The sequence below is a fragment of the Polistes fuscatus genome, unplaced genomic scaffold (genome assembly GCF_010416935.1).
Source record: "Polistes fuscatus isolate 324 unplaced genomic scaffold, CU_Pfus_HIC Scaffold2, whole genome shotgun sequence".
Lineage (NCBI taxonomy): Eukaryota > Metazoa > Arthropoda > Insecta > Hymenoptera > Vespidae > Polistes > Polistes fuscatus.
The window spans coordinates 14,514,236-14,540,416 of NW_025113096.1; the positions used below are offsets into that span (position 1 = coordinate 14,514,236).

The following is a 26,181-nucleotide window of genomic DNA, read 5'->3' on the forward strand; positions in this document are numbered from 1 at the left end:
TAGCTTCTTAACTAAAGTGTCCTCCCCTTGCTTAGGATGTACCTTCGAGTGGGTAATGCTTAGAATAACGGGCTCTTTGAAAGCACACCGAGAAAGATAAGGACAGAGAAACGAAAGGGATCGAAACCGCGTTTCGAGAGAGAAAGTTACTGTTTAGATGAGATACTTTATCACAAATAATATCTTTCATACCTTTTTATCCAAATTCTAACGAAGGCATAAGTATGTGTCTGATAATTATAATATAGTTGACTAATTATTAATCCGAAAAATTTTAACACAAATTTATTTTACGATTCATTTGACAATACAAATTACTTATATTTATTTTTATCGAATAAATGATAAAAGATTATTTTTAAATTTAAATCCTAACTTATTGTTAATCGTAATTCACTTATGTGTGACAATTTTTTTGTTATTTAATATATTATGATATTATATTACGATCATTTTTATTGTCATTTGTATTAGAACGAAGAAATTAATTAATTAATTATTAAAAGAAAATCGTATGTGAATAATGAATGTTCTTTTTTTTAGGTTCAAAGAGAACGAGACTTTCCGATCATGCTAAAGGAACGATATTAGCTGGGGATGATACGGGAAACGAAGACGATCGTGAATCAGATTCAGGTGGCGAGCTACGTGCCAATCATCCACTCGGTAAGTGGTTTCATCTTATTTAAGATTTGTTTTATTTTTATTATTATTACCGATAAATAAAGATATCGTAAAAGTACAATTTCATCAATATTTTATTTCATCGATTTAAAACCTTATTTGTTTTCACCAATTATATATTCATTTTAAAGAAGTATGTATTATTTGTACACAACGTTTAATACATTTTGTACGATTGCTTTAATAACTTCGCTCGTGATTATTATTTTTTTAATTAAAGTAATAAAATATTTAGCAAACTGGGTCATACAAGAGGAATGCAATTAAATGAGTTTCCTGCGATATATTTAATCTTTTTACAGTTTAAATGACGTTAGTAAGTTAGAAGAACGCAATAAATTCAAAACACAAAGTTTAATAACGTAATACAATATATATTATACATGAGGACTTATCGGTACTGTAATAAAAATTTAACTAACTTCCTTTCATAAAAAATGAAAATTCAATTGAATTAAACTCTGTAATATAATCCTATAATATTAATATAATCCTAATATTAATATATTAGATTTTATTAATATTAATATAATATATTAAGGATTAATATTAAGATATTATATATATATTAAGGAATAATATGAATATTAATCCTGATATATTAATATTATATCATAATATAAATTCAATCAACGTAATTACAATAAAATGAAATTTAATAAAATTACTTATCTTACAATTAGAGAAATCAAATACGATAAAGGATGTAATAAATCCGTAACATCGTTGAAACAAAAAGAAAAAGATAAAGAAAAAGGTAGAGAAAAAGAATAGAAAGGAAAAAATTGCAGTGCGCGCAGGCGCGTTATCTTCGAGCCAAGCCCCTTGATTTCGCAAACATGACGAATAGATGCGCGAACGGCGTTAAAATTTGAGTGTGAAAAGTTTGACGTGGGCAGCTAGGCAAGGTAATTTTTCCCTCTAACATGTCTCTCTCTCTCCCCTTCCCTTTCCACACAATTCGGCCAACACACACGAATACCATTTTAAAGAGAAGCTCACTCGTGTACACGTTCGCCGTTCACGTAAAACACACACACACATACACTCGTGATTCTCTGCCATTCTCGCGGCCTCGACGAAGCCACATGATTGGCGGTTACGCGAGTTTGCGCCAATCTCGTCTACCGACCTCCTCCAATAGCAAATTCCCTTGATACTGTAGCAATCCTCTCTCTCGGAAGCTCTAACAAGTGGAGGAAATCCCATTTCGAGCTACTCCTCTTCCTTCGAGTTCCCACCTTCCGAGGTAAACCCCGGCACTCCCATAACCTCTCCCTATTCGTCTTTTGAAGATCGTTCTACCCCCTTGTCGTTCTTAAGAAAAGAACCCCGGTGGGTACAAAAGGGTTTTAGACTGGTCGTGTCGGTCCTATCCTTGTTCCAGGTATATATTATGGTACAGTACATCTTCGAAATAGTTCTCGCGTTACATTCAACCGATACGGTTTTATTACTCCTCTTCTTTATTCTCCCTACCCTCCTTTTTGTTTTTTATTTATTTATTTTTAAATATAATTTTAATATCTTACGATGATCTTTTATAAAAAAAAGTGTATTACTTTTATTATTCGTAAAGTGAAAGTATTTTTAATATAGAAATTACGAGGGGGTAGTTCTTATTAACACTCTTCTACGATTTTTTAATTATCTTTGATAATGTGTAATCATATAAATAATTTTATTTATTATATATTTGATCATTTGTAATAAGTTTGTCTATGTCTGATTAAAATCATTATTTTGTATAATATAATATGTACTTTTTTTTTCGTTCATAATTATTCGTATATTCTAATGTTTAATTAAATTTACTTTTGTTTTGTATTATAGTTGTTTCCAGTCCCGTTGACAGTCAAGACGCTGAAGTAGCAAGAATGCGTACAAACAGCCTAAACGATTCCGAAGAAGGAAGCCCGGAGCCGGGTTCATCGAGTCCCACACATACACCACCCCTAACGCCTGCACTTACACCACAAAGAGAAAGTACACCAGCACCGGAGAACCTAAGCTTGCGTAAAAGCGGAAGTCCACCACAGACACAGCAAACTCCGCAAGCGGTCGATCTCGTACAACCCAGACCAAGTCCGCCATTAGCATCCTTGGCAGTGAGTTCAATAAATTATTTTAATGTTATTATGTCAACAATTATGAAAATTATTCATTTAACGTCATCGATCTATGAATTATAATACTTACATTTTTTTTTATATAACATCTTATTCACAAATTAATCGTTATTTCGTTATATTTATTTATTGATTTTTTTTAATTTACAAATAATTTATTCGAAGTTGCATATGAAATTAAACATTATTCTATTGTTCGTTAATAATATTCATTTATAAATATCGTTTATAAGCAACATTATGAACAAAGTATATAGAGCGATATAAAAATATATTTTCAACAACAATATTTCTAATTACAAACAATCATGAATTAATTCGTCTATATTCGAATAAAATAAAAACGATGTCCTCGTTAAATAATAATTGAAATAACTTTAATTCGTTTATCCCTTTTATCTCTCTTGAATTTTTTCAATAAAATTTGTTAGGAAAATCCGTATTCTATGTTTCAGGCAGCAGCAACGTCGGTACATTTTCCTACATATGCACCACTTTATGGACCAGCGGTTAGTTCACTTTATTGTTCCCCGGCAATCTATCAACATCAACATCATCCGAACGTACACGAGCCACGAGAAATACAAATGCAAATGCAAATGCAAAATATTCAACAACCATGCGGTATACAAGTTCAACAGCAACAACCACAACAGCAACAGCAACAACAACAACAGCAACAACAACAGCAGCAGCAGCAACAACAAAGGTCTCCAGTCGACGTTTTACTTCGCGTATTTCCTGGAAGACGTCGAGCCGACGTAGAAGCCCTTCTACATCGATATAAGGGTGAGTTTTATTATTCGAGAATAACGTTTTAGATATTAATATATAATTATTAATCATCTATCAACTATATTACCATCAATTAAAATAAATCAATATATTGGTAAAATTTCTATCTAACATAAATAGTTAGAAAAACTGATAAAAAGTGGACAAATATATTTGTCTAATTAAACGAAAAAAGAAAAAAGGAAGAAAAAAATGAAAAAAGAAACCCTATGAAATAAAATTGTATACCATTAGGTGACGTGGTATCAGCGATGGAAGTACTTGTATGCGAGGACAGTCTTCAACCAAAATCAGCGTTCTCACCATTGGCGGGTGCTTTGGCTTCAGCAGCAGCTGCTTCGGCATCAGTTTCAGCAGGTTACACGACACGCAGTGCTTATTGTACAACTCCGATCCCATCAACGAGACATAGATTTCTCGCAGCACCTTACGCTGGTACCGGTTACCTACCAACCGTGATAAAACCACCTAATCAAAGTATTCACGCAAATGGTACTGGTGATGCTTATCGAGAAACCTCACCGGATGATGCCAGTGATAAGACCAGTTATTCCGAGTGACCTGAACAAGATAGGACCACTGTTTGGTCGTATTTGCAGTAGTCGAAGATGTATTTCGACCGCCATTTTTTCATTATTCTTTTTTTCCGAGAAGAACGAGCTATACCTAGGCTATTCTAATAAAAATCAAAGAAAAAAAAGGAGAGCCGTTATTTGAAAAAAAAGAAAGAATTATCATCGTTCTCTCCGATCAAACTTTTCTTCTGGTTCGGACTCGATACCAATATGGCGGTTGTATAGAAGAAATCACGTCCTACCCCCATCGAATTTGTATTTTTTTTTATATATATATATATAGATTTCTTTTCGCAAAATTTTTAGTAAAATATTAATCGTGTTGTTATTATCGATATTTTTATTTTCATAATAATAATCACATTACAAAATAATGGAACTTGCTATTGAATTTTTTCGATTTACGTTTACGGCACTCTGAAAAATAATAAGTTACTCTCGCGTTCGATTAGGAAACAAAGATTTGAAGAGACACGCGTGGTTTGACGTGAATAAAGACTAGAAGAAAAGAAGGGGTGGCCACCCTTTCGTACTTGTCCGCGACACTGAACCTAATGCGCGCGAACGAAATCGACTGGTCTGCTTACGGGCGAGCTGATTTTAAATCGTACGGAGTAGATCTCTATTCAACATCAAAGGGATTAGAATTTGCGCGTAGGAAAAGCTGGTTTTATCCGTACCAATGTCAGAAACAGTTTCGTACTAGTTTTAATTTCGATAAGGATAGATTTACGCACGATAAACAACGTTTAACTATAATAAGTTTCTTTTTTTTGTGACAAAGAAATTAATCCGATCAATCTTTTTTTTTGTTGGAAATAAATATCATTATTATTATTATTATTACAGAGAAAAATGTATTATTATTATTAAAGATTTTTATCTTTTTATTTTTATTATCTTTTTTTTACAAATGGCTACGAAATAAACGAGAAAAAGACTTTTATACGATCCTATTTCTTATCGCTTTAAGAAAAAAAGAAAAAGAAAAAGAAAAAGGAAAAACAACAAAACTGCATAATTCCCTAATTATAAATAATAATTTTTGTTATAAAAATGTTAAAGAAATTTTCTTAGATTTCTCCCCCAGCATAATTATGATTAATTTTCGTTAATATATATATTATAGCAATGAATGAATTACCATCGAATGAAGCCCCTTCCCCCCTCGATACGATTACGTCTGGATGTGCACATGACAATCCGCCCGAGTAAAGCGATAAATATTATAACTTCCTGTCAACCCAAATTGTCCGCAAAACTCGCCGTCATTTCTACGAGAAATGAACGAACAAACGAACGAACGATTCGTTTTCGTACTTACTCATGAATAAATTAAATAAAAATACAAATGTTGACGAGAGAGATAAAAAAAATAGCGCGATGCTTTATGCGAAATTTTATTCCGATAATAATAATAAATGATCGATCTCGTTGATGGAAAATCATTTTGATCACGAAGATATACGATCAAGAGAAAGAGAGAAAGAGAGAAAGAGAGAGAAAGAGAGAGAAAGAGAGAAAGAGAAAGAGAGAGAGAGAAAGAGAGAAAGAGAGAGAAAGAGAGAGAAAGAGAGAGAGAGAGAGAAAGAGAGAGAAAAGAAAAATAGTATACTATAATTATACATATAGATTCGGTTCGTTATAAAGATTATTATACTTTATACATGTATAAAGAGAATGCGAACTACGTTATTCGAAGTACGCATATTCGTAATATTAAAGTTTAATAAGTACGTATGTTGGATATAATATAAAAATAGGCCCAAAAATGAGATGAATTGTAAATATAATACTATGCGTGTGTGTGTGTGTGTGTTGCCGATTGATTTATGTTACGAGGACGACCTTGAGATTGATTTTTTTTTCGCGATTTGTCGCATTTGTAGTACGACGTTCTCTCTACATGTTCGACCAGTATAATTGTTACGCGCGTGCCCGTATGTTTGCGTATGTATGTATAATATGTATGCATTTAAAAAAAAATTACAGAGAGAAAGAGAAAGAATGATTGAGCGAGAGAGAGAAAGTACGTGCGAGCACTCGAACAAGGAGAATGTTATATGTATTATCATTATTTCATTTATTTCCGTATCCTAATCCTTAGAATTTTGGCCGAGATCTCGTAATAACGAGGTACAAGGTTTTGCGTGTAGCCTATCGATTAAACGCCCTTACTATTCGATAAAATTGCTAAGAATAAAAAGATAAGAGAAAGATAAAGATAAAGAAAAAGAGAGATAGAAAGAGAAAGAGAAAGAGAAAGAGAGAAAGAAAGAGAGAGAGAGAGAAGAATTGGATAGTAGAAAGAAAAGCGTCAAAATGTTTAATCGAAAAATAATATTCTTGAAAAAAAAGGTGGATAAAAATGCAGTAAAGTAATCCTCCCCTTTCTGCCCCTCGAAAAAAAGAAAGAAAAAAAGGAAAAAAAATAAATTAAAATAAAATATGAAAAGTTTGACGACCATGTACAACACTCGTTATACATACCATAAATACATGTTTTACGAAAGAGACGCGCGGCGCCATCATAATTATGTATCTGCAATATACTTAGATTATACTTCTCCGTCTATACGGCCTCGAGAACGCACGTCGTACTTTGTAGTTACCAATAAATATGTTACGAAAAATTAAAAGAAGAAAAAAGATTAAAGAAAAAGCAGCAGCAGCAACAGCCAGCCAGCCAGCAGCAACAACAACAGAAAGAAAAAATGTATAGATCGGACGTAAAAAGTGAATAAACATATTGATACTCAATGATGAATTAATTACATTAACTGATACTATTCTTTCTAAATAATTTAATCTTGCACTCTTAATTTTCTTATCTTCTAAATAAAAAAAAGAAAAAGGTAAGTGCGTACATTATTCTTATTTGTCAATTTTTGTAGGTATTTCTTTTTTTTCTTGATCTCCTTCTTAATCTTCTTATCTCATTTCTTATTCTCTTCTTTCTTTATTTATATTTTTTATTTATTTATTTATAGTTTCACATATTTCTTTCGTTAACACAAAAGCCTTTATAATCCTTATAATAATTATTTCATAATTCTTATTTTATATTTTGTCTTATCAAAGTAAGTATATATATATATATATACAAATTAAAAATAATTCGTCTGTGTATACCTCTTAAAAAAGAATTCTTAAATTCGCTTACTTTCAAATACAATAATCTCCCTTTTTTTCTTCGTAAGCTTTACTTGTATTTGTTCAAAGGGTAACACAGAGTGGCATGAAAAGAATATTCGCGTAATTCGAACGACTTTCGTGCGTGCCTCTGAAACATAGAAAGAAAGAAAGAAAGAAATACAGAGAAAGAGAGAGATAGAGAGAGAGAGAGAGAGAAAGTGAATGTATGAGTGAGAGTGAGAAAAAGATAGAAAGAAAAATTAGCCGATAAGGAACAGCAAGAGTGAACGTGACTTTTTGAACGACCCTCGTGTAAGCAAACGGCGACGAATTACGCGCGAGTTTCCGTGAATAGTTTTATGCTGTGTAGAAAACCGCTTTTAATATGACAAAAGAATAGTGAGTGAGCGGTGAGTGAGAGAGAGAGAGAGAGAGAACGAGAGGGTGAAGTAGGAAGAAAGGGAACGAAAATTAATATATAATGTAGCGTTGAAGTAGTATATGCGGTATCATAATTTCTTTTTCCACCATGCAACCGGGAACAGAATAAGGGTGGGTTCCAGTTGCTACGCCACTACTTTTTATTTTTCCTTCTCTTTTATTTTCTCTTTCTCTCTCTCTTTTTCTCTCTCTTTCTCTTTAACTCCCTTTTCCCACTCTGGATCTTTCTCAACACTGAACGCGAGAGTAAAACGGGTATAGTCTCGCCTCAGAGGAATATAATCGACTGAACCTATTAGCGACACACGTTCCAACATTATCGCACCGTTTCTATATATATGTATATGTATATATATATAAATGCATATATATATATAGCTAAGTATTATCATCGAGAACGAAAGGCGTTCGGATGCATCTGCCAGATATTGCTTTTGGCCTTAACGTTAAAAGATTTCCATGCAAATCGTGTTGAAAGCAACGCCTACGTGCCTTCTTTCATCATCTTTAACAACAGAAGCCCAAAACTACTTCTTTTTTCCGTACACTTTTCTCCCCAATATAATAACATATTTCTTTTCTTTCGTTCATCACATTTTTGCCAGTCTTATATATAATATTTAACAATTAAAATACGTCATATTGAGATGATATTACTGTGTTACGAAACTCACAATAAAATCGATTCAAATAATTATTATAGATTTTTTAATTTCGATCGTTATTAAATAATACATTATAATGAAGATTAATAATGTAATATCGATCTTTTATATCGATATATTATATTTATATCGATTGGTTTTTATTTTTAACATCGTAAAATGATTCTCTTTCTTACGCCCAACCCTCCACCGCTCCTCCCCGATTTACAATTAGATTTATTTCTTTTATTATTTTTTTTCGCTTACTTGTTCTCACATTAATTTGACTTTTTCATTGTCGATTGGAACGCTAGTGGAAAATAGGAAGAAAGGGTGAACCACTTCTTGGTCTTACCTTTTTTCCCCCCCGATAAGAATGAGAAAGAAAAAGAGAGGAAATAGTATGAGAGAATAGTTCATCATTGATTTATATAATCTGTACGATTCATTAACGACAAATTCTGTATATCCCGGACCAATTCCACGATGGCGCAATCAAGGTGGCATCAAGAAAGGCATTTCTCGCCCTCGACTCAAACTACCAACAAGTATTTCAATATCCGTTCCAATATATTCCTATCGACCCTATAAACGTATGTGCGGTTATATTGGATTTTCCATCTGCCTCTTGCGCTAACCTCTTCCCTCCCTTTCGTCCCAACTCTTTTCTCTTTTTCTTTCTCTCTCTCTCTCACTCTCTGTCTGTCTGTCTGTCTGTCTCTCTTTCCTTCTCTTGTTGATGTAATGAATTGGTACGTGCCGACACAACCGGGTCCTTCGGTGTATATCGATGTACAATTTTCGAATGTCTACGTTTTATCCATTTTATAATACATTAAAAGATTTATACTTTCTAAGATAACGGAAAAAAAGAAAGGTGCTTTTTCTCGAGTTCAATTAATTATTTAATTAATTATGATAATACTTTCTTTATCTCTTTATTATTATCCTTTTTTTTGGTTATATATATATAATAAAAGAAGAAGGAAAGAAATAAAAACGTATTAAATACAAATTTATTTCTTTTTTTTTAGTTTCCTTTTTTCTTTTGTAATCAAAAGATTAAATTTCTCTTTTTATTAAAATTAAAATAATTAAATTTCAGAATACAAAACATTTCGATTTATTTTATTTGAAAAACAATTAAAACAAAAAATAATATCCATTCCCGGATATTAATAATCCGAATCAATTTTAAGAATTCTGCAAAAGTATAATGTGAAATGATCAAATTTATGAATATCTAACAAAAATAAATTTCCTAATTATTTATTAACAAAAAAAAACAATTTTGTTTGACAAAGATGTACAACTAATGAACAGTAGAAATATAAAAGATAAAGTATCAAGAAAAGAGATTAATTATGCGTATCTTTCGAGAGATCAATCCTACTTCACGAGTTTGTGTGTCTTTATCTGTGTGTCCATGTATACATGAGACAATTCAACCCCCAGAAAAGGGATTACGCGAAACAATTTTCAAACTCGATAATATTAATGTCTAACAATGGGCGTGCTAAATTGAAATACAGACAATTCAGCATTGTCCTGATCACCCTTCTCATACAACCGTACGATAGAATGCACACGCACGCACACACAGCGTGTATATCATGTATTCATGCACAAGTCGCTTACTAATCTCCGTTTCATTGATGTGTCCGCATTTACTCTCTCTCTCTCTCTCTCTCTCTCTCTCTCTCTCTGTGTCTCTTCTCTATATCCTAATATAGTTGTATTGAACAAGACGAGTACACATTTGAGGGTGAGAGTGTGAAAGTTGTGGTAATGTTAGTGACGGTAGTAGTAGCGTGGTGATACGAAGGGGGTTGGAGGTGGCGAAGGCGCGAGAAACGACGTATAAACGAAATATTAATTAAATTGGCGAATATCTCTGTCCCTTCTTGCTTTCTCTATCTTTCCATTTATTTGTCCTTATGTATCTCACTTCGTATACTTCCCCCTCTTCCTATCATTTCACCTCGACGCATATTCTTGTTTTTCTTTCTCTTTTTCTTTTGTCACTTATTTATTATGCATTTTACGCTTCAGATATTAATCATTCATATGGATATATGTATACCATATATGTATACATATGTATGTATATATGTACTATATATATATGTACATCGAGATATAATATTGTATAGTACTCGTAACGCGATAAAACTGATTTAAATCAATTATCTCTTTTTTTAAATGAAGGGGTGGGGGAAAAGAAATAATTAAATAATTAAAGTAATTAAACTCTTCGGATAATTGTAAAGGTAATTATGACGATAAAATAAATAACAAAAGAAAATTCATACTGTAATTTATATTATATTGCAATTATTGATGCCGTAAAATAAATCATAAAATTAGTTATTATTGTAATTTCTCGATGAACGATTAATCAATTCGCTGTCGTAATTACCTGTACAATTGAAAAAAAGGATTATAAAAAGGATTATAAAAAGGAAGATAAATGTTCAATGTTATCTAATCCTTTTCTAATAATCTAAACCGTTCTTACAGTCACGCGTATTGTTCCTCGATGAGTATAAAAGGCCTATAAAGAGAAATTAAAAGAAAACAAAAAAAAAATAAAAAAATTATAAGAAAAAGAAGATTGCGGAGGTAGTAGTCCTAGCAGGTATTGTAATGTAAGTAATAGGAAGAAGGAGACAAAGGGAACAAAATACTGTCGGGGTGTCACCCTGGTGCAAACACTCCGCCGGTAGTGGTGGGCCACCGCGTCTAAACCCAAAGGACGACGGAAGAGAGTTTAAACTTTTAAGGAAAGTCTTCACTTTTGTCCCGTCGAAAGTTTTTCAAATTATGGCCGTGGCGCGGAGAGAAAGGTTGGTTCGCGGGGATAAAGTCCTGAGATTTATATCTATCCTCGCCAAGGTTATGAAGTTGAACTTTCAACTCAAAGCGCGGATGGGAACGGGTACGGGAAGAAGTAATAGGGAATTTTCCCCCACCGAGCTTGTACTATAATTAAGCCGCTTTTCTAATGGAGATCGATGGGTAAATTAGCGCCAACTTTCCACCGCCACTAACATATTTCCTTATTTCTTTATCGTTCACGCCATTAGAGTCAGATATTTTTTCTTTTGTTTTTGTTTATGAGGAAAACGAAAAGCTTCATTCGCGTTCTATTATTCTTTGTTGTAATTAATTAATATGAGTATTGTAAATAATATAATGATAATAATAATAGAATTTCATTTTATTCGAACTTCGAGAAAAATGCATTTTGAAAAAATATTAATTAAAGCGAATTTACTGTTGCAATGATTCGTATATATTTTAATATCTTACCGATTAATAACGCAAAACATTTTATCATATACATATATATGAAAAATTTTAAATTATATTCAATTTAAATCCTCTTACAAACTAGAAAATACAGTACATTTTATTTAACTCAAAGGGTGCACATATGTGTTTTAACAATACAGTTAATAAAAAGTATTCATAAATTATTATATGCATAGATAACTTATCGATCGATTGCAGATAATAATATGATCTAAAAAACTGTCCTGTCATTTAATATTTAAACCTTGAACTAGCATATTAAGTACAAAAACTTCCAATCAGTATTTCGATTAGATCGAAATTTTTCTTAATATTTATAAATATTTTTAATAATGAGCATCATTTTAAACTGTAATTAGTACTTATTATCATTAATAATTAAAATAAATAAAAATAATCGAAAATTATTTTCAAATACGGATGAAAATATGATCGGAAAATATGGTGACAACAGCGAAAAAAAGTTGACAAAGAACATCAAGAAATCGAGACAATAAATATATTCATTTAGTTGCTAGCTATTCGCTAATTCAAAATCCATAACTGATAACTTTTTTAATTATTTATTTAATTAGTTATTGATAATTGAAAATGTGAAATCTTTTTTTTTATTTCTAAGTAAAACAACGTAGTTTGCAACAGCAGAAAAAAATGAATAAGTGCGCTAAATTGCTAACAAACTGCTTAATTAAAATCCATAATTGCTAACTTTGTTAATTAATTATTTAATGAGTTATTGATAAGTACAAATGTAGAAACGTCATGAGTAGGAGATTTTTTCGAAATGCGCTTGCGCCTTGAATTTGTGGTTGCGCATGAGTATAACGTATTTTTAACAACTTTTTAATGCAAGACAGAAGTACATAGAAGCTCACAAGTCCACTTTTCGCGTAACCACATCCATCTTAGTTACTAACCTGACCATCAATGGGCGATAGTAGATACTTAATGCGATGACGGTACAATACTATAAAAGAATGCAATATTCTTTGATAGTATATGATAGTATATGACATATATTTTGATAGTATATATAGTATAGTTATATTGTAATATAGAATTTTATATAATTATATTTAATTTTTAATATATAAACATGTGTGTGCCTTCAGAAATGCATTTCTATATATATTTTAAAATGAAGCAATTTAAGACACTCAAATAAAAAAGAATCCAGAAGGTTTGATGATAAATCCAACGATGATCACCTGTAACAAGAAGAAAACTATATTAATCATACAATCAAGTGATACAATAGCCTGACATATAAGTGGTCCAATTCGCAGATGCACTTTTCAATTGAATCCTTTATTTACTTTTTATCTAATCTCAAATTACCTTTGCAATAAAATTAAATTTAAACGCGTGATTTTACATTTATATAAAATAAATAAAAATCAAGAAATAGGAAAAATAAGAACACTAAGTTACTGAAAAAAATAATATCTATTAATTATTTTGAAATATTTTTAAACTGCATTATATAGAAAAGAAAAATTGGAAATTTAATAAAATACAATCAAAGTGAAAAATTTTAAAGAAAAAAACAAGAAAAAAAAACAAGAAAAGAGAAATTACTATAATATTTACCGAACGTTATTTAAGCTTCAAAATTTAATAATACAAAAATTTTAATATTTCTGACTCTAACTAAACACATATGCATCTTTTGGACGATATGGCACACAGATTTGATGTGCCAAGGAGATGGAATGATCCATCATCTCCAATTATAATTACAAATTAATGACGAGCAAATAAATAATACAATAGAATATAAGATATGACTAAAGAGCTATTTTCGAAAAGTTCGAACTTATTGTTGAACCTTTGAAAATAACTTAATAGTCTATGTAGTTGCCCTCTTCAGCCACAATTAAGTGGGGGCCTCTTCGGCATAAGCCTCTTCGGCATTTAACCTCTTCTTTCTTCATGCCCTAAACTCTGCTGTGAGGCCTTTTTTAAGCGCATTTTACAATAAAAACCGTAAAATTACATTTACTCGAATGCCTCAACAGATATTTGATCTAATCGATGTACCTATTATTAACACTTTGCATTTAAAAAATTAAATAATATCGAAGAAAAGCAGAAACTTTGTCATACATCATAATATGGTCTTATTTTTTTACTGGACCACTTTTATCTTTTATCTTTACTCTACTTTGTATTTACTATACATATATAACAAATAAAGTATTCAGTAGGAATTACTAAAGAGCAAAGCGTTAATATACTTAATATTAAGTAAGTATCCAACGTATTCAGCTATCTTCGCTTTTTCGAAAAAAAATTAATTTTTAAGAAAACGCAAAGACTTTTAAATCGTTCGATACTGATTTATATCTCGCGGTACAGAGTATCAGCAATATATGGAAAAAATACAAGAAATATTTAAATGAGATAAATGAATCTAAAAGTTGCTGAAACTTTGTATAATATTCGGAGAAGAAATTGTCCACTCCTAAGTGGAAATTACAATCGCGCGACTTCTCCGGTCTCTACCTACTTACAAATTAAATAAACATTCACACCTAAGTATGCTACCTGCCTATATATTGGCAATATCTAAAAAGATCAAACATACATGCATACCCACCCACTCACTCCACGATTCTCTCACATACCACCAGGGTGCAAAAGCCTAAACTAGAGAGCATGCCCCGGGGCACCTCCGACACCCTAGTTCAAACGCGTGTTTTCTAAACTTATGGGAGTACGTACCAATTGCTGTAATCGTCTGCCAAGGCTAATGATTATTGCATAAATGACTAATGCAAAAATACAAGTATAAACTAGTATATATGCATACTAGTTATATACGAGTATATTATAGTTTCCACAAATAAATGCGGTAAACTCTACTATGCAAAACGATTGTTAAAGAAAAAAAAAGAAATTCGTATCGTACGCGTGACTCTACAAGTTATTTTTATTCAATAACTTTAAAAAATAATAAGCGCGGTATTACGTATCGCGAAACGATGTACAATGCACACACCTAACGCACACACAAGTGCAATGTACACCGTGCAATCACTAGCATAATGACAGTCGCCAATAGGGGGGGGGGGAAACTTAAAACTAAACCCATACTAACCGTTTCTCACCCATACGCGTAGCACCTGGGCACACGTATAGATGAGAACGCAGAAAGTATAGGGGGGAGAAACGGGAGATTAGTACATTAGAAGCTGAAAATCCTGATCTAAAAAATATGATTAAAAATACATATATACATTACATATAAATACATTTTTATAAAAATTCATCTAAGCGGCTAAGGACTCTACAATTTATTTAATAAATAATGACTTTGAATATCTTTTAATATCTTGTAATATATTTTAAAACCTCGGACGACTCCTTTCATTAAGTTGGCTGTTCTAATAAAAGAACTGGGCTTTGAGCCACCACTTAACTGCTAGAATCTATCCGCCGCGAATGAGTTTGTCTTCTTGCTCATTTATTTATAATATCGAAGTATCGATATATTAAAATTAATCGCGATTAGATAAACTAAGTACAGAGCAATGCATGTAAGACATTTATTACATGCTTTTCTGGACGAAAACGAGTAAATAAATGCTCGATCTCATCACTACTAACCACGAACAAAACACGTAATAAAAAGAAAGTGCATTATTCAATTGCATTATTAATTAAATGAATTTAACCGGTGAGACAAGAAAACCTATCCTGAACTAATATAAAATATACAATTCAATATACAATACAATATACAATTTTCATGAGTAACTCCTAGAAAGGAATTATTCATGTGCTCGTCACTAATTTATTGGAATAATTACAACCAGTAACTCGTGCCGATTAGGACCTTTCATCCTCGACATGATTGAGCACCGGAGGGTCTTTAAACTTTTTGACTCACTGCGTAAGAAGTTCTACGATGGCTCCAAAACACTCCTACTTCGCAGCAAGTATCGTAGTCTGACGATCGAAGAATGCCTCGATTTGGTATTGAAAAAAATCCATCGAAGATCCATCGATGATCCATCGAAGAATTTATTCCACATCTTTGCAAAGTAAGGAAATCCATTGTCTTATCTGTAACATAAAATAGAATATAACGATAAGTTATCTGCAATATAATCCAAAATCATATTAAAATAAAATCAAATAAAATGTAAATAAAAATAGATACTTACAATGCATTCCAATGGGATGAAATTCAATTGCACCATGGCGATGCACCTCGCGTGAATCTAAAAACGCGGTATAAACGAAAACAAGAAACTATAGATGAGTTTCTTATCGCGAAACCGAAATTTTATTATACGGCGAACAACACTGGCTCTAATTCGCGTATGATTTTAATTTATTATGCGCCCGATCACTGATTCTACAACTGCTTCCAAATACTGCTTTGTACACAGTCAATGCAAGTAAAAAAATCTTCATTGATGCACTGACTCTAATACGCGAACAGTCTGTGCGACTGTTTTAAAATAAAAATACAACTTTTGTCGAACAAAATCTAATGCACTTACTGCTTTGGTCGCAGTTAATTTAATATGAAAAATTTCTAATACAATCGCGTAACACGAATGAATTGAAATGAGCGAACGAACGTGCTTCTAATCCGTGATTTTAATTATATTCAATCGATACAACACTCCCGTATATTGCTTCGCGCACGATTGCAATCTGAAACAGAAATAAAAAACAATACTATTAATATCATTACTATTACTGAAAACAATTAAAATGTTTGTTGAATTATTAAATACAAAAATATACTCACTTTGTATCTCCATCGATGAATGCACCATGGGTCTCCTACCCTTAGGATGACGATGACAATGCACTAACACTGATTCTACAACTGCATTACATGCAGTTAATTCAATTAACACTAGATTAATGGACTAACAATAAACCAATTTGACTCATATCAAATTTCTTTGCTACATATGTAGCATATATATAAAATTTTAATATTATTTTTTTAAAATATACGTTGATTTTTAATACCATAATGAAATATATGTAAATATTAATTCCTCCCCTCTACCCATTTCTTCATGCAAACAATTTTTGTAAGTTTTTAAAAAATAGTAAATGAAATAATAATGAAAAAATCTAGTTTTAAACGAATTTCCAAATGAATTTAATTAATAAATTGTAACACTATTCCAACGATAATCTGAAACAAAAATAAAAACAAGATTATATAGACCATTGATATAAAAACATTATTATAATTATTGAGAAATAGTTTAATATAAAAATTGACTTACGTTTATTCTTCAGTGATGAATGCACGATGGGTATCCTACCCTTAGGATGACGATAAGCACACGTTTAAACTGAATAAAAGAAACTTACGGAGTTTCTTAACCGAGCAAACGAAACTTTAACATGCGACGATCAACACTGATTCTACTTTCCGACTTTTTTATATTTTATTTTAACGATGCAACACACGAGTACAAGTCATTGCCTACGCGCTCGATTGCAATGATGTTCTGAAACAGAAAAAGAAAAAGAACAATTAATGTCATCGTCGTAATAAAAAACCATTGAAGTTTTTATAGAAATTTTTGATAAAAAAATATACTTACTTTTAGTCTTCATTGATGACTGCAGGATGGGTATCCTACCCTTAGGATGACGATGAATAAAATAAAATTAAATAAAACTCTGAAAAGCTGAAACATACTAAAAATTATATTATAATACAATATTCCCTGTGAATCATTTCTGAAGGTATAGCACACTTTAAAAAATATTCTATCATAAAGAATTAAAATTATTAAAAGTAAAAGTTAAACGATATTTAAGGAATTTATCAAAGTATGCAACTATTTGTTTGATAGTGCTTGCTTTGTATTTTAATATACAAACCAAACAATATCAGTTGCCTAAATCTCATTACTTGTATAAAATTGCATATAAAATATAAAATATTATTAATAACTGATAATAAAAATCTTTAAAGAAGTCTAAAGAAGACAATAACGTAGTAGTAAACTCAATAAAGAATAACCTAACAAGTGTATTAATTATTATGCTGTCCAATGCTATAATAAACTTTTTAAACGATTAATTCAATAATGATAAGATTAGAAATAAATTAATTAAATTGTTTATATATATAATACGTCACGTTCGTTAGATCTTTACTTGTCGAAGGACGGAAGAGGAATGATGATCTCATACTGTTTATCCTTGAGAGTATCTAACGTTCGGTGCTTGGCTGTTTACGTTTTGTTTTCGGTTGTCTTTCTTCTGTTTTCACCTCGAGAAATTCCTACAAATGTACATACACATTCATAGTTGCTTGTAGGTGAATGTTTTATTTTCTTTCTCTCTCTCTCTCTCTCTCTCTCTCTCTCTCTCTCTCTCTCTCTCTCTCTCGTTCTCACTCTTTCTGTACATTCTATATGGGTTAAAAAAAGAATAACGCTTACCTCGATGAATATGAAGATAAAAAAAGAGTAAACCCAACTGTTAGACTGAGTATATGTATTCCTGTTGGACTTTCCCAATGAACGATAACCTAAAAAAGGAAAAAACAGATTACATTAGTATAATATAAAGGAAATTAAATATATGAGTGTGTGTGTACGAGCAATCTATACTTATGTATATATGCCTGTATGTGTGTGTGTGTATTAATTTAATACGAAATATTATCTTTGAAGACACAGTTATGAAAAATAATTAATTAGAGAATCATTAGAGATGGTAGTAAGTACAGATATCGTGAAAAAAAACTGGAAATTAGAAAAAACTATTGTTAAGTAACATTGGTGAAATTGGCGGGACGCCGAGATATATCGAAGTTACATTGTCACAGATATCGTTCGAACTTCTTAATATTTCGTTTTGAAAACACTCACGTATGAAAATCTTGTGTATAGCTATCGTTTGATATATAATAGGAAGGTGTAAAATACTTTGCAATTACCTGAATTAAACGAGATAACGCAGTACGCTGGAACATACACAGCTGACAGGTTCTTAATATGGCGGTGCCTACGTCACAGTGATCGCCGCTGTGACGTACAGTCCATGCACGTAGTTGTATACGGGGTAGTCACCCGCAAAAAGACATAGCGTCATCTGCTGACGTCACGGCTGCATGATGATTTTGCATTTTTTCCATCTATTATAGAAAAATATCGAATAGTTAAAAATAGTATATAGGAACACAAAAATTGTCGAAATATATACTTTATTAATCCAGACAATCAAAATTGATCATTATAAGTCGATATCTATAGAAATGATGCCGTATATATATGATTGCGTAGAAAAATGCATACCAATGTACATGGAATTTTTTTCTACGCAAATATTCTTTATCCTCGACATTATCGTAATCTTTCGATTATATCATTTGAAAGTCATTTGTTAGAATAATCGATTAGTATATAGGAAAATTATTTACGTTAGAAAATATTTTTTAATTACCTGAGATTAAAAATGAGATTACATTTCTCTAAACAATTATACAACAAATATATTAAAACAATTAATAAACCATATACTAATGGAAAATGTGAATTATTAAAGTTTACCATATTGATAGAAGAAAGCTGAGTTGTTTGCTCATTTAAATACGAAAAAAGTTGCCTGGATTCATTTTAAAATCTTGTAAACTTTTCTTTTATGTATGTACTTAATACGCAAAACAATAAGAAAGCCTAATAGATGCTGTGCTTTTCCAAATCTTCAAATATTTGCTACGGATACTTGATACTCACACGGATGCTACGTCGTCCCGTTAATCTCAAAAATATTTTCTAACGTAAATAATTTTCCTATATACTAATCGATTATTCTAACAAATGACTTTCAAATGATATAATCGAAAGATTACGATAATGTCGAGGATAAAGAATATTTGCGTAGAAAAAAATTCCATGTACATTGGTATGCATTTTTCTACGCAATCATATATATACGGCATCATTTCTATAGATATCGACTTATAATGATCAATTTTGATTGTCTGGATTAATAAAGTATATATTTCGACAATTTTTGTGTTCCTATATACTATTTTTAACTATTCGATATTTTTCTATAATAGATGGAAAAAATGCAAAATCATCATGCAGCCGTGACGTCAGCAGATGACGCTATGTCTTTTTGCGGGTGACTACCCCGTATACAACTACGTGCATGGACTGTACGTCACAGCGGCGATCACTGTGACGTAGGCACCGCCATATTAAGAACCTGTCAGCTGTGTATGTTCCAGCGTACTGCGTTATCTCGTTTAATTCAGGTAATTGCAAAGTATTTTACACCTTCCTATTATATATCAAACGATAGCTATACACAAGATTTTCATACGTGAGTGTTTTCAAAACGAAATATTAAGAAGTTCGAACGATATCTGTGACAATGTAACTTCGATATATCTCGGCGTCCCGCCAATTTCACCAATGTTACTTAACAATAGTTTTTTCTAATTTCCAGTTTTTTTTCACGATATCTGTACTTACTACCATCTCTAATGATTCTCTAATTAATTATTTTTCATAACTGTGTCTTCAAAGATAATATTTCGTATTAAATTAATACACACACACACATACAGGCATATATACATAAGTATAGATTGCTCGTACACACACACTCATATATTTAATTTCCTTTATATTATACTAATGTAATCTGTTTTTTCCTTTTTTAGGTTATCGTTCATTGGGAAAGTCCAACAGGAATACATATACTCAGTCTAACAGTTGGGTTTACTCTTTTTTTATCTTCATATTCATCGAGGTAAGCGTTATTCTTTTTTTAACCCATATAGAATGTACAGAAAGAGTGAGAACGAGAGAGAGAGAGAGAGAGAGAGAGAGAGAGAGAGAGAGAGAGAGAGAGAAAGAAAATAAAACATTCACCTACAAGCAACTATGAATGTGTATGTACATTTGTAGGAATTTCTCGAGGTGAAAACAGAAGAAAGACAACCGAAAACAAAACGTAAACAGCCAAGCACCGAACGTTAGATACTCTCAAGGATAAACAGTATGAGATCATCATTCCTCTTCCGTCCTTCGACAAGTAAAGATCTAACGAACGTGACGTATTATATATATAAACAATTTAATTAATTTATTTCTAATCTTATCATTATTGAATTAATCGTTTAAAAAGTTTATTATAGCATTGGACAGCATAATAATTAATACACTTGTTAGGTTATTCTTTATTGAGTTTACTACTACGTTATTGTCTTCTTTAGACTTCTTTAAAGATTTTTATTATCAGTTATTAATAATATTTTATATTTTATATGCAATTTTATACAAGTAATGAGATTTAGGCAACTGATATTGTTTGGTTTGTATATTAAAATACAAAGCAAGCACTATCAAACAAATAGTTGCATACTTTGATAAATTCCTTAAATATCGTTTAACTTTTACTTTTAATAATTTTAATTCTTTATGATAGAATATTTTTTAAAGTGTGCTATACCTTCAGAAATGATTCACAGGGAATATTGTATTATAATATAATTTTTAGTATGTTTCAGCTTTTCAGAGTTTTATTTAATTTTATTTTATTCATCGTCATCCTAAGGGTAGGATACCCATCCTGCAGTCATCAATGAAGACTAAAAGTAAGTATATTTTTTTATCAAAAATTTCTATAAAAACTTCAATGGTTTTTTATTACGACGATGACATTAATTGTTCTTTTTCTTTTTCTGTTTCAGAACATCATTGCAATCGAGCGCGTAGGCAATGACTTGTACTCGTGTGTTGCATCGTTAAAATAAAATATAAAAAGTCGGAAAGTAGAATCAGTGTTGATCGTCGCATGTTAAAGTTTCGTTTGCTCGGTTAAGAAACTCCGTAAGTTTCTTTTATTCAGTTTAAACGTGTGCTCATCGTCATCCTAAGGGTAGGATACCCATCGTGCATTCATCACTGAAGAATAAACGTAAGTCAATTTTTATATTAAACTATTTCTCAATAATTATAATAATGTTTTTATATCAATGGTCTATATAATCTTGTTTTTATTTTTGTTTCAGATTATCGTTGGAATAGTGTTACAATTTATTAATTAAATTCATTTGGAAATTCGTTTAAAACTAGATTTTTTCATTATTATTTCATTTACTATTTTTTAAAAACTTACAAAAATTGTTTGCATGAAGAAATGGGTAGAGGGGAGGAATTAATATTTACATATATTTCATTATGGTATTAAAAATCAACGTATATTTTAAAAAAATAATATTAAAATTTTATATATATGCTACATATGTAGCAAAGAAATTTGATATGAGTCAAATTGGTTTATTGTTAGTCCATTAATCTAGTGTTAATTGAATTAACTGCATGTAATGCAGTTGTAGAATCAGTGTTAGTGCATTGTCATCGTCATCCTAAGGGTAGGAGACCCATCGTGCATTCATCGATGGAGATACAAAGTGAGTATATTTTTGTATTTAATAATTCAACAAACATTTTAATTGTTTTCAGTAATAGTAATGATATTAATAGTATTGTTTTTTATTTCTGTTTCAGATTGCAATCGTGCGCGAAGCAATATACGGGAGTGTTGTATCGATTGAATATAATTAAAATCACGGATTAGAAGCACGTTCGTTCGCTCATTTCAATTCATTCGTGTTACGCGATTGTATTAGAAATTTTTCATATTAAATTAACTGCGACCAAAGCAGTAAGTGCATTAGATTTTGTTCGACAAAAGTTGTATTTTTATTTTAAAACAGTCGCACAGACTGTTCGCGTATTAGAGTCAGTGCATCAATGAAGATTTTTTTACTTGCATTGACTGTGTACAAAGCAGTATTTGGAAGCAGTTGTAGAATCAGTGATCGGGCGCATAATAAATTAAAATCATACGCGAATTAGAGCCAGTGTTGTTCGCCGTATAATAAAATTTCGGTTTCGCGATAAGAAACTCATCTATAGTTTCTTGTTTTCGTTTATACCGCGTTTTTAGATTCACGCGAGGTGCATCGCCATGGTGCAATTGAATTTCATCCCATTGGAATGCATTGTAAGTATCTATTTTTATTTACATTTTATTTGATTTTATTTTAATATGATTTTGGATTATATTGCAGATAACTTATCGTTATATTCTATTTTATGTTACAGATAAGACAATGGATTTCCTTACTTTGCAAAGATGTGGAATAAATTCTTCGATGGATCATCGATGGATCTTCGATGGATTTTTTTCAATACCAAATCGAGGCATTCTTCGATCGTCAGACTACGATACTTGCTGCGAAGTAGGAGTGTTTTGGAGCCATCGTAGAACTTCTTACGCAGTGAGTCAAAAAGTTTAAAGACCCTCCGGTGCTCAATCATGTCGAGGATGAAAGGTCCTAATCGGCACGAGGTACTGGTTGTAATTATTCCAATAAATTAGTGACGAGCACATGAATAATTCCTTTCTAGGAGTTACTCATGAAAATTGTATATTGTATTGTATATTGAATTGTATATTTTATATTAGTTCAGGATAGGTTTTCTTGTCTCACCGGTTAAATTCATTTAATTAATAATGCAATTGAATAATGCACTTTCTTTTTATTACGTGTTTTGTTCGTGGTTAGTAGTGATGAGATCGAGCATTTATTTACTCGTTTTCGTCCAGAAAAGCATGTAATAAATGTCTTACATGCATTGCTCTGTACTTAGTTTATCTAATCGCGATTAATTTTAATATATCGATACTTCGATATTATAAATAAATGAGCAAGAAGACAAACTCATTCGCGGCGGATAGATTCTAGCAGTTAAGTGGTGGCTCAAAGCCCAGTTCTTTTATTAGAACAGCCAACTTAATGAAAGGAGTCGTCCGAGGTTTTAAAATATATTACAAGATATTAAAAGATATTCAAAGTCATTATTTATTAAATAAATTGTAGAGTCCTTAGCCGCTTAGATGAATTTTTATAAAAATGTATTTATATGTAATGTATATATGTATTTTTAATCATATTTTTTAGATCAGGATTTTCAGCTTCTAATGTACTAATCTCCCGTTTCTCCCCCCTATACTTTCTGCGTTCTCATCTATACGTGTGCCCAGGTGCTACGCGTATGGGTGAGAAACGGTTAGTATGGGTTTAGTTTTAAGTTTCCCCCCCCCCCTATTGGCGACTGTCATTATGCTAGTGATTGCACGGTGTACATTGCACTTGTGTGTGCGTTAGGTGTGTGCATTGTACATCGTTTCGCGATACGTAATACCGCGCTTATTATTTTTAAAGTTATTGAATAAAATAACTTGTAGAGTCACGCGTACGATACGAATTTCTTTTTTTTTCTTTAACAATCGTTTTGCATAGTAGAGTTTACCGCATTTATTTGTGGAAACTATAATATACTCGTATATAACTAGTATGCATATATACTAGTTTATACTTGTATTTTTGCATTAGTCATTTATGCAATAATCATTAGCCTTGGCAGACGATTACAGCAATTGGTACGTACTCCCATAAGTTTAGAAAACACGCGTTTGAACTAGGGTGTCGGAGGTGCCCCGGGGCATGCTCTCTAGTTTAGGCTTTTGCACCCTGGTGGTATGTGAGAGAATCGTGGAGTGAGTGGGTGGGTATGCATGTATGTTTGATCTTTTTAGATATTGCCAATATATAGGCAGGTAGCATACTTAGGTGTGAATGTTTATTTAATTTGTAAGTAGGTAGAGACCGGAGAAGTCGCGCGATTGTAATTTCCACTTAGGAGTGGACAATTTCTTCTCCGAATATTATACAAAGTTTCAGCAACTTTTAGATTCATTTATCTCATTTAAATATTTCTTGTATTTTTTCCATATATTGCTGATACTCTGTACCGCGAGATATAAATCAGTATCGAACGATTTAAAAGTCTTTGCGTTTTCTTAAAAATTAATTTTTTTTCGAAAAAGCGAAGATAGCTGAATACGTTGGATACTTACTTAATATTAAGTATATTAACGCTTTGCTCTTTAGTAATTCCTACTGAATACTTTATTTGTTATATATGTATAGTAAATACAAAGTAGAGTAAAGATAAAAGATAAAAGTGGTCCAGTAAAAAAATAAGACCATATATGATGTATGACAAAGTTTCTGCTTTTCTTCGATATTATTTAATTTTTTAAATGCAAAGTGTTAATAATAGGTACATCGATTAGATCAAATATCTGTTGAGGCATTCGAGTAAATGTAATTTTACGGTTTTTATTGTAAAATGCGCTTAAAAAAGGCCTCACAGCAGAGTTTAGGGCATGAAGAAAGAAGAGGTTAAATGCCGAAGAGGCTTATGCCGAAGAGGCCCCCACTTAATTGTGGCTGAAGAGGGCAACTACATAGACTATTAAGTTATTTTCAAAGGTTCAACAATAAGTTCGAACTTTTCGAAAATAGCTCTTTAGTCATATCTTATATTCTATTGTATTATATTTGCTCGTCATTAATTTGTAATTATAATTGGAGATGATGGATCATTCCATCTCCTTGGCACATCAAATCTGTGTGCCATATCGTCCAAAAGATGCATATGTGTTTAGTTAGAGTCAGAAATATTAAAATTTTTGTATTATTAAATTTTGAAGCTTAAATAACGTTCGGTAAATATTATAGTAATTTCTCTTTTCTTGTTTTTTTTTCTTGTTTTTTTCTTTAAAATTTTTCACTTTGATTGTATTTTATTAAATTTCCAATTTTTCTTTTCTATATAATGCAGTTTAAAAATATTTCAAAATAATTAATAGATATTATTTTTTCAGTAACTTAGTGTTCTTATTTTTCCTATTTCTTGATTTTTATTTATTTTATATAAATGTAAAATCACGCGTTTAAATTTAATTTTATTGCAAAGGTAATTTGAGATTAGATAAAAGTAAATAAAGGATTCAATTGAAAAGTGCATCTGCGAATTGGACCACTTATATGTCAGGCTATTGTATCACTTGATTGTATGATTAATATAGTTTTCTTCTTGTTACAGGTGATCATCGTTGGATTTATCATCAAACCTTCTGGATTCTTTTTTATTTGAGTGTCTTAAATTGCTTCATTTTAAAATATATATAGAAATGCATTTCTGAAGGCACACACATGTTTATATATTAAAAATTAAATATAATTATATAAAATTCTATATTACAATATAACTATACTATATATACTATCAAAATATATGTCATATACTATCATATACTATCAAAGAATATTGCATTCTTTTATAGTATTGTACCGTCATCGCATTAAGTATCTACTATCGCCCATTGATGGTCAGGTTAGTAACTAAGATGGATGTGGTTACGCGAAAAGTGGACTTGTGAGCTTCTATGTACTTCTGTCTTGCATTAAAAAGTTGTTAAAAATACGTTATACTCATGCGCAACCACAAATTCAAGGCGCAAGCGCATTTCGAAAAAATCTCCTACTCATGACGTTTCTACATTTGTACTTATCAATAACTCATTAAATAA

General features: G+C 31.2%; 1 protein-coding gene and 2 long non-coding RNA genes across 4 annotated transcripts in view; 2 read left to right on the forward strand and 1 right to left on the reverse strand.

The window, feature by feature from the left end:
• Positions 1-4,679, forward strand: part of LOC122516529 (doublesex- and mab-3-related transcription factor A2) — a 39,046-nt gene extending 34,367 nt beyond the window's left edge. Inside the window, exons 3-6 of one of the 2 annotated variants that reach the window (XM_043634401.1) lie at positions 544-666; positions 2,518-2,792; positions 3,245-3,602; positions 3,843-4,679. In XM_043634401.1, the coding sequence (XP_043490336.1) occupies positions 544-666; positions 2,518-2,792; positions 3,245-3,602; positions 3,843-4,168 (1,082 nt within the window). In that variant the 3' untranslated portion in view covers positions 4,169-4,679. The remainder of the gene's footprint in view (positions 1-543; positions 667-2,517; positions 2,793-3,244; positions 3,603-3,842) is intronic. The other variant, XM_043634402.1, reaches the window with a different exon arrangement.
• A 13,169-nt stretch (positions 4,680-17,848) lies between these two features.
• LOC122516462 lies at positions 17,849-18,727 on the reverse strand. The gene is made up of 3 exons (XR_006303572.1): positions 18,653-18,727; positions 18,153-18,241; positions 17,849-17,992 (listed from the first exon to the last, which is right to left on the reverse strand). It is a non-coding gene; the product is annotated as an uncharacterized LOC122516462 (long non-coding RNA).
• A 1,176-nt stretch (positions 18,728-19,903) lies between these two features.
• LOC122516463 lies at positions 19,904-20,780 on the forward strand. The gene is made up of 3 exons (XR_006303573.1): positions 19,904-19,978; positions 20,390-20,478; positions 20,637-20,780. It is a non-coding gene; the product is annotated as an uncharacterized LOC122516463 (long non-coding RNA).
• Positions 20,781-26,181: the final 5,401 nt, after the last annotated feature.